The sequence below is a fragment of the Chrysochloris asiatica genome, unplaced genomic scaffold (assembly GCF_000296735.1).
Source record: "Chrysochloris asiatica unplaced genomic scaffold, ChrAsi1.0 scaffold00207, whole genome shotgun sequence".
In the NCBI taxonomy this organism is placed as follows: domain Eukaryota; kingdom Metazoa; phylum Chordata; class Mammalia; order Afrosoricida; family Chrysochloridae; genus Chrysochloris; species Chrysochloris asiatica.
Genome location: NW_006408725.1, coordinates 3,217,105 through 3,230,724, shown reverse-complemented (window position 1 = coordinate 3,230,724; position 13,620 = coordinate 3,217,105). Strand labels below are relative to the sequence as shown.

Genomic DNA, 13,620 nt, shown 5'->3' with positions numbered 1-13,620 from the left:
TTGAGTTATGGTAATGAAGGAGAATATTGAAAGTGCCATGGGCTGCCAAAAGAACCAACAGATCTGTGTTGGAAGAAGTGCAGCCAGAGTGCTCCTTGGAGGTCAAGATTGCCAAACTTCGTCTCTCATACTTTGAATATAGTGTCAGGAGGGACCAGTCGCCAGAGAAGGATATCATGTGTGGTAAGGTGGAGGGTCAGAGGAAGACCCCCAGCAAGATTGATTGGCCAAGTAGTAGCATTGATGGACTCAAGTGTGGCAACAGTAGTGAGGTTGGCCCAGGATCGGGCAGTGTTTCGTTGTGCTGTGTATAAGGTCGCTATGAGTCAGTACTGACTCGATGGCACCTAATAGCAACAACATTCAGCATAATTAGAGCCAGGGTAGTTAAATACTTTCCCAAACAAAATATACTGCTTCTTGCAACAAAATATACTGCTTCTTGCAACAAAATATACTGCTTCTTGCAACAAAATACACTGCTTCTTTTTTCTGGAGCAACCTCAATCCACAAAGTCTGATGCAGAGACTGTCATTATTGTCATAGAATCAAAATATTTGAAATACATAAGGAACTGCTTATGTGGTGCTATAAGATCAGCACCAGGCTTTGAACCACAAAGTCAGGAGTTCAAACCCACCAGCTGCATCTGGGAAACCCTATACACGGTCACTATGAGTTGGAACCAACTCAATGACACATAACAAACAAAAAACAAAAAAGGAAACATGATTTAATTTTTGACTCAGTTACCCAAGTTAACCAGAAAATGGCTAACATTGTTCCATTTTGGTTTTATACTTTATCTTAGCTCAAGAGTACCATTTAGGAAAGAGGGAAAAAAATGGCAAAAAAGATACCATTATTTGAGCTTTCATACTGAGTTTTCCTGCAGGACTAATGCGTTCTGGTGGTGCTGGGGTTAAGTGTTCAACTGCTAACCTGAAGGTTGCTGTTTTTAATCCAGTCATCTACGGGAGAAAGATGTGGCTGTCTGCTCACATGAAGATTACAGTCTTGGAAACCCTATGGGACAGTTCTATCACTACGAGCTGGCATCAACTTGACAGCAATAGGTCATTGTTTAAAATTTTGCTTTTCAAGAAGGACCGAAATGGGTCTCTACAGACATCGACTATAAATGACACAGAGTGTGGAGGTTGCTTTTCCCAAGTATTACAAGAAGAAATAAATTGAACAAATTAAGTTTATCTAGAAGGCATACAGGTCCGAGCCAAGTGGATACGACAAGTAGAAAGAACAGATGCTCAGATGGAACATTTTTCAGTTTAGTACCACAAAATCAGAATAGAGCTTTTTATGAAAACAAAACAAAACAAAAAAACAAAGCAAAAGAAAAATCTATACAAAAGATAGGAACTTCTGGTTCTCTTTCAGTTGGAAATAACAAGGATAATTGTTTTTCCCTTGAAACTTTAGCTTCTGTCTCCCAAGATTTTCAGTCTATGGAAATTAAAATATTATGCATTGGGCTGCTAACTCCAAGGTCAGAAGTTAAAAATCACAAGCTGCTCCACAGAACAAAAAGGAGGTTTTCTGCTCCCATAAAGATTGGTAGCGTAGTGGTTACGAATCGGGCTGCTAACCTTAAGGTCAGCGGTTCAAAACTACCAGCTGCTCTGCGGGAGAAAGATGAGGCTTTCTACTCCTGTAAAGATTTACACCCTTGGAAACCCTGTACAGGGTCGCTAAGGGTCGGAACCGACTTGACGGCACATAACAACAACAACAACAAAGATTTACAGCCTTGGCAATCCTACATAGGGTCACTATCATTCCGGGTCTACTCGGTGACAGTGGGTTTAGTTTGGGTATATATATGAGGGTAAGTAAAAAAAAAGTATTGGCGCTGTGGTTCTAGTTCATACGTGATAGGTCTATTTAAAGCAAAACACATTTAAACATGTCTTTATGATTAGTGGATGATTGCAGAGAAGTTCTCGCAGTAATACGAGAGAACTTGTATATATGTATATATGTGCATCTAGATTGCTGACTTTGTGGTTGGCAGTCCTTTGCTTATCCTACAGAGCCACCTCAATCTCATATATGCTCATACATAGACATATATCCAGGAACTGAACCTCTAGACTTTCAATTAGCAGTCAAGTGCATGAATCATTTGCACCACGCACAGGCTCCTCCGGAAATGGTATTGTTGTTAAAGTGCCATCAAATCAGTCCCAACCCATAGCAACCCTATATAGGGTTTCCAAGGAGTGGCTGGTGAACTTGAGGCACTGACCTTGCGATTCAAACTGATGTTGCAGTCCAGCACAGTAACCCACAGCGCCACACCAGGACTCCAGAAATGGTATTAGTTTCTATTAAGTTAGCTACGTCTCATGGTAAAACAGATAAAATGTTGCCCAGTCCCTTGCTTTCTTCATGTTGATTGTTATGCTTGAGTCCATTGTTGTGAATATTGTGACAATTTGTTTCATAGAGGGCTTTCTTCTTTGTTGTTGTTGTTGTTGTTGAACCTGTACCATATAAATATGATGTCATTTTCTAGTGGTTGGCCTTTCCTAGTGATGTATCCAAAGTAGATGAGGCAAAGGTTCAGCATCCTCACTTCCAAGAAGCAAGGATTATACTGATATTCCGAAAACACTCAAATACTTAGACTTGCTAGGTCAATTTTAAGAATTTATTTTAAGCTGAGTTTAAAAAAAAGCAAATCTCAGAAGGCAGAAATGATTGGTGGGGAGCAGAGGCCAGGTCATGAAATTCCTTGTAAGGTGTTTAGATTCCTCTCTGAGTGAGGTGAGAAGTCATTGAAGGATTCTGAGCATAGGAATGATGTGATTTGACTTGTATTAACTTTATGCTTGCTTTCTTTTGTTTGATATCACTCCATCATACCCACTCTATTCTTACCCTTCCCCATGCTGTATTCTAGGAGGCTGACCCGTGTAAACTATCACCTGGTCATTGGTGGTTGGTTTGACAATCAGAGACCCACTAAGGAGGTGATGGAGTCCTGGTGTGGCCCTGTGGGTTAACCCACTGGACTGTAAAGTCGGTTTGACCTGCAAGGTCAGAGGTTCAACCTTCTTGGAACAGGTTGCTCCTTGGAAACTCTATACAGTGCTGCTATGAGACAGAGGGTCGCTATGGGTCGGAATCGACTCAACGGCACACAACAACAACAAGGAGACGACAGAGTGAAAGCTCCTGACATTTGCTACTCATTCTGTCCCTGATTTGGTATGCAGCAGCTCCTAGTGGGGGATTCATCCTCTGGAATTTCAGTTCTGGTTGGGACACACTAGTTCCTCTCTTTGAATATTCAGCCCAGGGGTGACAACAGCTTCCTTTTTATTTGGTAGTCTTTGGATACATCATTTTCTCTTCTTTGTTCTCTTAAACTTGCCCAGCCTTTGTAAGTGGTCCCTCCGTTACTGAACCTTTAGATTGCAGACTCCAAAGTTCCTCTAAGGGCAGAAAACTTTCTGCTCTCTTCAGGGATAACTTTAGGAAATGACGTGCCATTAACAAGAATCACCACTAGGGGGTGAGCAAGTAGAGAGGGAGAAGAAGGAACTAAAACGCTGCAAGTCAGCGGGTATTCAAGTTCGGCAGACGTTGCGTATTTGTCCCAAATGTACTGTGTAATGTTTGCAAATATCAGGAGCCTTACCATAGAACGCAAAGAGTTAGTCTAATGTTTATCAAAATACAAGTGAAAGAGAGAGGAAAAAGAAGAGGGGAAAAGGGATATAGAGAGAAGAAAGCAAGGAAGGAAGGGAAAAGGAAAGAAAGAAGAAAGAAAGCGAATGGAAGGAGAGAAGGAACGGTTCATAGCCACCAGGTCCTGGTGTGGCACTATAGGATGAGCATTGGACTGCTAAACACAAGGTTGGCGGTTCAAACCCACCAGTCGCTCCTCGGAAACCCTATACAGGGTCCCTATGAGTCGGAACCAAGTCGATAATACTTAACAACAACTACAGGTCAGCCAAAAGTCGTCCTGGTGGTACAGTGGGCTAAGCATTAGGCTGCTAACAGAAAGGTGGTGTGCCATGGAGTCGGTTCGGACTCATAGTGACCCTGCATTGGGTTTCCAAAGCTGTCAGTCTTTACGGGAGCAGAAAGCCTCATCTTTCTCTCACTGAATGGCTGACCTTGAGGTCAGCAATCCAACTCGTACGCACTACTCTAATGGGTTTGAATCTACCAGTCATTCAGCTGTACTAAGTTTTGCAGGGAGCAGTTCTGAGTCGAAATGGACTCAACAACAGTGGGTTTGTTTTTCTGGTTAGGCCAGCTCAGAAATTTCTTTCTTTCAGGGGAAGTGGTAGAGGTCAGGTTAAGAAAGGGGTGGGGAAAAGGAGAGGGAAGAGGAGAAAAAAAAGGGGAGGGGAAAGGAGAGGAGGAGGAGGGTGTGAAACGTGGTTAGAGAAATACAAGAAAACAAACCTTTTTAGTAGCACTGGGGTACTCTCCATGCAGCACAGCAGACTCCGGTTGACCAGGGACCAGACACTCCTGCTGCTGAGTAGAGATCTAGGAAGGCGCCCAGCAAAGCCATGGTGAGCCAGTCAGCCTAAAAGAGTCCCAGCTGCTCTGTATGAACCTTTCTTGGGATATCAGAGGCAGGTGGGAAAGGACCAGAAGCACGCATTCATTTTAGCTAAAACAAAAACAACAATAAATTTTGAATACTCTTAAGAGTTTCAGAGGAGTCCTATAATCTTTCCTTTCCTGGAGCTAACTCGTTGATATTAACTTTTTTTCCCCGCTCACTAACCACTGCTTACCTGAAAAGTGGTAGCCTCAGAAAAATATGCTTTTTAATGTGTACAAAAAAGTGTATGGTCTTGTTATTTGAGATGCTCAAAATACATTTCTTTGATTTGGGAGAGAGGGAAGAACTACTTTTCTTTAGTGGTGTCTGTTTGGCAATCTAATTCTGTCACGTATTTGATGCAGGGACCCAGCATGATGAAATCTGAGGTTAAGCCATTAAATATAGACACAAGAACACTTCTAAAAGATACATACTAAATATCAAATGTTGTTGTTAAGTACCATGGAGTCGGTTCCAACTCCTAGTGACCCTGGAGCAGAAAGCCTCATCTTTCACCAGCAGAACAACTGGTAGTTTCGAACTGCCAACCTTGAGGTTAGCAGTCTGATTCATAACCACTATGCTACCAGAGTGTGTGATCTAATAGTGCTACATAAAAGTAGGTATAAAAAATTTACTGAAACATAAAGGGAGGGGAAATGATCAACTTGAGACTAAAACATGAAAAAGATGGATCAGTTTTGAGACAAATTTTTAATTCTGCTTTTTTCACATCAAATCTGAGACATCTGTTACCTTAGAAATGCTTAGTAGGCATATTCTGTTGAGCTTTAAGACAGTTGTAGGCACTTCCGAAATGTAATGGAAACTTGTAGTTTAAGAATGTAAGTTGTAATACAATTTTGTAATTTATTTGCAGATATTTCCTTGGAAATGTCAGCGCTCTCAGAGCTGTGGAAACATGTTCAAGTTGTGGACCTGGATAGTACTCTGCTGTGGTATGTTATGATATTTGTACATTGCTAAACCTTATATGAGGAGCTCTGGTAGCTTAGTGGTTACGAATCAGGCTGTGAACCACAAGGTCAGCAGTTCGAAACTACCAGCTATTCCACAGGATAAAGATGAGGCTTTCTGCTCCCATAAAGATTTACAGCCTCGGAAACTCTGTACAGGGTCGCTATGAGTCGGAACCAACTCCACGGCACTTAACAACAACAACAACAACAAACCTTATATGGAGTTCTGGTGTGGCACTGCAGGATAATGCGCTGGACTGCAAGGTAGTCGGTTCAAACTCACCAGCCGCTCCTTGGAAACACCATTGTTGTTGGTAATTGCCATCGAGTCAGTTCCTACTGATAACCACCCTGTATAGAGTTTCCAAGGAGCAGCTGGTGAGTTTGAATCATCGATCTAGTGGTTCAAACCAATTTTGCAGTCCAGCGTATTAACCTGCAGCCCCACACTAGGATTTCTCTGAAACCCTAGGTTCTGACTCATAGTGACTTTGCATTGGGTTTCCGAGAATGCAAATCTTTACAGGAGTAGAAAGCCTCATCTTTTTCCCTCGGAACGGCTGGGAGTTTTTGAACTGCTGACCTTGACCTGAATTGTAACCACTAGCTATCAGAACTCCATGGAAACCCTATAAGGGGTGGCTATGAGTCTGAATTGACTCGAAGTCACTTAACAAAAACAGCAAACCTTGTTTGCTTGTGTATATTTTTCTTAAAAACTAGAGTTTGCATAGTCTTAGGGAAAATTATTAGGTAAACAACTGTTTATTCTGTCCTTTCTATGAATGTCTCTTTTCGACTTACATTTTGTATTTTCCAGAATCTTAACTTTATCTTAAGAGTCTCGGGTGGAGGTGTGTGTGTGTTGGGGAGGCAGGGGGATGCAAAAAGCATTTGACTCCTAGCCAAAAAGTTGGTGATTTGAACCTACCCAGAGGTACCTCAGAAGATAGGTCTGGCAGCCTGCTTCCAAACAGGAACAGCATTGAAATCATGTGGTGCAGCTCTACTCTACACACATGGGGTCACCATGAGTCAGAAATTACTGATGGAAACTAACAGTCACCAGCACTCTATCTTGTCCTGCTCCTTGCTGCATGGGCCAAATCCTGGTGATCCCTCTTAAGTCTTCAATTATGAACTAATGATACCAATTAAGAAATATCTAATAAGGCACTTATGAACTTCTGGTGTGGTGCAGTAGGATCGGCAATGGACTGTGAACTACAAGGTTGGCAACTCAAACCCACCAGCTGTTGCTTGGAAACCCTATACAGGGTCACTATGAATCGGAATTGACTTAATGGTTCTTAATAACAACAATAAGACACTTAAAATCTGTACAAAGTATTTAGCAATCTACATTCTATTTTTTATTAATGAATGGTAAATTGCATGGCAACGCTATTTCTAGAACTAAACTGTGAGGGTAGGGTGCTGTGATATTTAATTTGTTTTCTACCTTATATATTACTTTTTTGTTCTACTCCCATTGATGTGGCAAATTTCTTGTCTGATTCTTTAAGACTCTCCAGCAATTGCTTGAATCTTCTTTCCCATTCCCTAAATAGAGTAGTGTCTTTTTGTTGTTGCTGTTGTTAAGTACCATGGAGTCGGTTCTGACCCATAGCGACCCTGAACAGGGTTTCCGGGGATGTAAATCTTTACGGGAGCAGAAAGCCTCATCTTTCTCCCGTGGAGCAGCTGGTAGTTTCGAACTGCTGACCTTGTGGTTTGCAGCCCAATTCATACACCCTAAGAAAACATGCCTACTATGCCCCTCACAAAACATATTACTTATACCTGTGCGACCTGTGGAAACAGCAGTCTTGCTATTTAACAAATATTGACTGAATTGTTACGATGTAGCCAACACTATTCTAGGTACTGAAGACACAGCTGTGAACAAAGTAGTTACTTCCTTTTTGGAACTGACACTCCAGCAGGATGCTCCTTTAATAAAACTGTCCAAACATTATTATGATGTTCTTTACTCATCAATCATTCCTGTTTACCAACTCTCTGTCCATATCTGACACATTTAACTTGATTAAGACTCCTGGTGTGATGCTGTAGGACTAGCATTGGACTCCAAACCACAAGGTTGGCAGTTCAAACCTACCAGCTGCTGGTCGGAAACCTTATCCAGGGTTGTTAAGAGTTGGAACCAACTCAACGGCACTTAACAATAACAACTATTGTATTTGTCTGTTATTCCTTGTTTATAATTTTTAGATTGTAAGAATTGGATGTATGATTTGTTTGTTTCAGAATTGCTCCTTGGTACTTGCCCTATACCTTATGAAAACCCAACAAATGTTGGTGGCTGTGAAAACTTTTATCTTTCTGCATGTAATAGTGTTTCACAAAGATCACACCGTGCTTAGAATGGCGTATATTATTATGGGGTCATTGTGTAATTGTGTTTGTTAGTTTTCTCCTAAGCTCTCCTATTTGAAACACCTATATGATTACTAAGAAGCCCTCAGCTGCTAACCGGAAGGTCAGTGGTTCGAACCCACTAGTGGTTCTGCAGGAGAAAGATGTGGCAGTCTGTGCCTGCAAAGATTGACAGTCTCAGAAATTCTATAGGGCAGTTCTACTCTGCCCAATAGGGTTGCTATTCATGAGCATCAACTTGATGTTAGTGGATTTGATTTTTCATACTTAAATTAGTTTTTAGTGATTGACATGTACTAGGGAAAATAAATTTAAGCTTCTAAAACTTGTTAAATATCAATTGAAACAATTTTGGGAAAAGATATTTTTTATGAAAATAAATCTTAACAAGCCACCGAATTTGTCTCAAATAGAGCGATGAGTAAGAGCAGTATACTTTGGTGAAAAACCAGAGTCTAAGTCCTACTTCAAATCTGCAATCAGCTGCTTCTGTGTCATGCACACTCTTTGGGACTTGGTTGTCTTATCTCATCTCTAAGTTAGCGATTCCTCTGGTTTCTTTTCAGCTGTAACATTGTGTGAACCTATATCATTCACATTGTCATCTTTCAGATTTCATGGTACACCATGGAACCGACTGCTGGACCTATCATTATTCTGAAAATCCCATGAACTGGTCAAAGGCTAGAAAGTTCTGCCAAGACTATTACACGGATTTAGTTGCCATACAAAACAAGCAGGAAATCGAGTACTTGGAGAATACGCTTCCTGCCAGACGTACTTACTACTGGATAGGAATCCGGAAGGTAGCGGGAATATGGACTTGGGTGGGAACCAATAAGTCTCTCACTGAAGAAGCAGAGAACTGGGGACATGGGGAACCGAACAACAAGAAAACCAAGGAGGACTGTGTGGAGATCTATATCAAGAGGGCCAAAGATGCCGGAAAGTGGAACGATGACTCTTGCAACAAGCCAAAGACAGCCCTCTGTTACACAGGTAGGGAGTGACCACACTGCTATGCTACTGGAACTCAAGGGGAAGATTGGACTAGCACCAGGGAAATACTAGGGGGAAAGAACACGTTGCTAGCTTTTTCTAAAATACTTCTGATACCCCAACTAAGCTGCTTGACTCATGCCACTTCCGAGCCTTTTTGGTATCTGAGGTTGACCTCTCCGCCCAAAAACTATTCCCCCAAACCACGATGGATCAAAGTGATAAACATGTATGGAAAATAAGGAGGAAGAACAAGATACCTAGTGCCCCTGATACCAAGGCAGGGGAGTGGGAGCAGAGAGACAAGAGCAGTTGATAGCTTAGGCTCACATCCCCTGTTTCTTTACTGTAAAATATGGAGCTACGTGCCACGTAAAGAGCCCTGGGGACATGGTGGAAAAAGGATGGCAGTTTGAACCCATCAGCCTCTCCTCAAGGAAAAGATAGGACAGTCAGTTTCTGTAAAGGCGATAACCTTGGAAAGGCCAAGGGGCGGGTGAATCCATTCAATGGTAATGGGTAAGGTGCCACCTGTTTCCTTCTTTGTACCATTCTCCATATATCCTATATAAGCCTATGTAATTCTTTATGATGAAACACTGCACTATCTGTGGTGTGTGGAAACTTCTGTAAAAAAACACACTAAAACTGTCTCAAAACAGAATTTTCCAAGTGGTAGGTTAACGGTGAAGCACAGGTGGTCTGGTCTATCGTAAATTGAAACTTCTTCTGAATTTAGCAAGCTTAGACTTTCTAAAGCTATGACTAGTTTTTATAAAGAAAGGGATCGCCAAACACGCTGAAGAAATAATTGGGATCAAGGCATCATTTAACCAACTTATTGGAATAAAAAGTAATTTCAAGAGTTTCAGGGAAAGCCACTAAGCTTCTATTACATGTCACAGAGCATTGTGATTGGTAAATTCATTCTAAGTGTAAACTAATGACTATGGCTCTATGGTTAATATACTATAGACATAAAACATCTTATCATGATTTTCATGCAAAAAAACGCAAATCTTACCTGTTTATTAAACTAGTCTCAGACAAAAAGTTACGTATGCTTAAAGACATGACTACAAATACTAAAAAGAAATCACATTAAAATGCATTTTTTTTTTCTGGTGTCCTTAAAGCTTCTTGCCAGCCCTGGTCATGCAGTGGTCATGGGGAGTGTGTGGAAGTCATCAATGATTACACCTGCAACTGTGATGTGGGGTATTACGGGGCCCAGTGTCAATTTGGTAAGCCACTTTCCTTTCTTTGTTTCTCTCCGTGCAAAGTCATGGAGTTATAATAGCTTATAGAAGCTGCTTGGAACAAAATGATACTAGTCATTCTGAGAAGTGGGAAGTTTCAGTTAGAAAGCTACTTTTGCAATGTTTTTCCGTAATGATTTTGTAATACAGAATGATGTTTCAATTCACTTTTCAGCAAGTCTGAGCACCCACAAAGAGCGTGGTGTTGAGATAAACACATAAGAGTTACAGTAATGAATTGAAGATGGTAGATTCCTGTTCACAAGGAACTCACAATCTCATGAGTTTGTTGGATTAGTTAGAACTCTAAAGTCTGGAAGAAACCACACTATGTACCATTAATAAGGTGTCTTAGTTGCTTCCTGCTGCTGTAATATCATTACTATAATTTGAGTGGCTTCTTTTTACAGCTCTGGAGGAAAAAAAAAAAATCAAATCCGTGTCTAAACTATGTTGATTGCTTTTGTAAGCTTCTCTCCTAGTTTCTGGTGATTCTTGACATTCTTTGATGTCTGTTTTCCCCCCTGTATGTGTCTCTGTGTCTATTCTGATCTTTTTATAACTCAGAAGTGATTAGGCTTAGGATTCATGCTATACTGATATGATATCACTAATATAACAAAAGAAAACTCCTAATTCCAAAGAGGATCACATTCACAGACACAAGGGCCAGGAATTCAATACATATTTTGTTGTTGTAGACTTACCCTATAGCGCCACACCAGGACTCCAAATAGATATATATATGGTGTGGTACTATAAGTTATGCACTGGACTGATAACCACAAGGTTGATGGTTCAAACCCTCGGAAACCCTATACAGAACTACTTTGTGTCAGAACTGACTTGATAGCAGTTAGCAATAACAATAACAATAATACACACTTACACATATGTATATTGTCATTGGTGTTAAGTCGAGTTGGTTCTGACTCATAGTTACCCTGTCTAGGGTTTCCAAGGAGTGACTTGTGGGTTTGAACCACTGACCTTATGGTTCAAACCAACCGAGTGGTCCGGTGCATTATCTGGTAGCATCAAACCAGGACTCATACACAGACAGATATTATTGTTGTTGTTAAGTGCCGTTGAGTCAACTCCGACCCCTAGCAACACTGTATAGAGTTTCTGAGGAGCAGCTGGTGAGCTTGAACCTCCAACCTTGCAGTTCAAACTGCTTTGCAGTCTGGCGCATTAACCTACAGCACCACACCAGAACTCCATACAGATATATATACATATATAGAATCGGGCTGCGAACCGCAAGGTCAGCAGTTCGAAACTACCAGCTGCTCCGCGGGAGAAAGAGGAGGCTTTCTGCTCCTGTAAAGATTTACAGCCTCGGAAACCCTGTTCAGGGTCGCTATGGGTCAGAACCGACTCGACGGCACTTAACAACAACAACAATATAAAACTGTCAAAGTCATGACAGAGTAAGACCAAAGATCAAAGTTTATATAAGGGTCTACGGTTTATAAGGATTCCTGGTGTGGTGCTGTAGGATCAGCACTGCACTGTGAACTATAAGGTCAGTAGTTCAAACCACCCACTGCTCATCAGAAACCTTATACAGGGTTGCTATGAGTCAGCAATAACATGGTATATGTGAGAGATATATACAGTTGTCCCTCAGTGTTCATCAGAGATTGGTTCCAGGACATCTTCACCCCATACCCTCCCTCAACACCTCTCAAAGGTACCCAAATCCTTAAATGTTCAAGTTCCTTATATAAAATGGTATAATATTAGCATAAACTCTGTGCACATCTTGCTGTATACTTTAAATCATCTCTAGATTACTTATAATACTGAATGCTATGTAAATACCATGTTAATGGTCTGGCTCAGCCTTTGAGGGATTGCTTTGACAATTTACTGGCTTCCCCCACCACTGAATATTTCCCATCTAGAGTTGGTAAAATCTACTGACGGAGTGCTCACCGAAGTAATAAATTCAACAAACTTACTTGGGAAAGGTATTTCAGGAGATAAACATCGATGTAGATTTTTCCCTTAAGGGATTTACAATGAACTAGAGCACTCTTAGTATGGTGCTATAGGGTCAGCACTGGACTGTGAACCACAAGATTGGCTGTTCAGACCCGCCAACAGCTCTTTGGTAGGTCACTATGAGTGAGAATCACTCACTTAACAGCACTTAACAACAATGAGTGGAAATGATACATCCTCATAATTGAGTTTGATAGAAAGTAAGATAAACTGGAATAAACTTGGGGAGACTGGAAACTCCTTAGTAAAGGAGTCTAGCCCTTGCCAATGAAAGGCCCCTCAGTACCTTAACACCTGCTTTAAGCTGTGCATAGGAGGCACTCGAGAACAGAGAGAGGGCGAATCATCAAGAATGGATTTCAATGATTCAAACCCATTTTAGCAGAAATATAAGGGAGGCAATACACAGATTCAATCTCAAGGAGTCTTTGATCCAGTCAAATCGCTCCTGAAAGAAACATCAGTTCCTTTGATATACGTTGGTGGAGTTTCAAAAGTACATGTAAAGTCTCTGATGCATAAAGTAGAATATTATAAAAAGACAAAAACAAAACAATGTTTATAAAGATTAGATAAGGACCAAATTAATTTAAATCTCAACCATTGAAATACATCTAACTTAATCCACTTCATCCCTAAACCATGACTCCTGCCCAATACTATACTCTCAATCCATTTGTGAATTTATTTTTTCAAATTCCTATATCATTGGCCAATTTCATTTCTTTTCAGACATTTGCTGCTTTTTTGGTCTTAACTACTGTCATACCATCCTTTCTTAATGGTTTTTATACCTGTTTCCCATGGTTTCTGCATGGGCACTTACTCACACGTTAAGTATGGTAATTTCTCAGTTTCTGTGCCTAGTTCATTTCTGAATCTACCTGTACCATTTAGAAAAAGTTAAAAATTCTAGTGGTTTCACAAATCTAAATAAATTGAAGACAAACAAATATCTGTCTTTCAATCTTAATCCCAAATTTGCTAAACATATTCTTTATTGCTGTTGTTAGGTGGCGTCCAATCAGTTCTAACACATAGTGACCTTATGCACAACAGGACAAAATACTGCCTGGTACTGCACCAACATCACAATCATTGTTACACTTGAGCCTATTTCTGCTGCTATTGTGTCAATCCACCGCATCGAAGGTCTTCTTTTTTGTTGACCCTCCACTTTACCAAGCATACTGGTTTTCTTCAGGGATTAGGCCTTTCTGATAATGTCTGAAGTATGTGAGATGAAGGCTCGCCATCCTGGCTTCTAAGGAGCATTCTGACTGAACTTCCAATACAAATTGGTTTGTTCTTCTGGGAGTCCACGGTACTTTTTAATATTCTTTTTCAACACCATAAATCAAATGCACCAATGCTTGT

At 40.7% G+C, this 13,620-nt stretch overlaps 1 protein-coding gene across 1 annotated transcript in view; it reads left to right on the top strand.

Annotated features, from left to right (window-relative positions):
• The first annotated feature begins 4,533 nt into the window (after positions 1 to 4,533).
• The window catches only part of SELL (selectin L), a 20,248-nt gene continuing 11,161 nt past the window's right edge, over positions 4,534 to 13,620 (top strand). The window contains exons 1-4 of the mRNA XM_006872632.1: positions 4,534 to 4,557; positions 5,476 to 5,554; positions 8,588 to 8,974; positions 10,111 to 10,218. Of these exons, the coding sequence (XP_006872694.1) occupies positions 4,555 to 4,557; positions 5,476 to 5,554; positions 8,588 to 8,974; positions 10,111 to 10,218 (577 nt within the window). The 5' untranslated portion in view covers positions 4,534 to 4,554. The remainder of the gene's footprint in view (positions 4,558 to 5,475; positions 5,555 to 8,587; positions 8,975 to 10,110; positions 10,219 to 13,620) is intronic.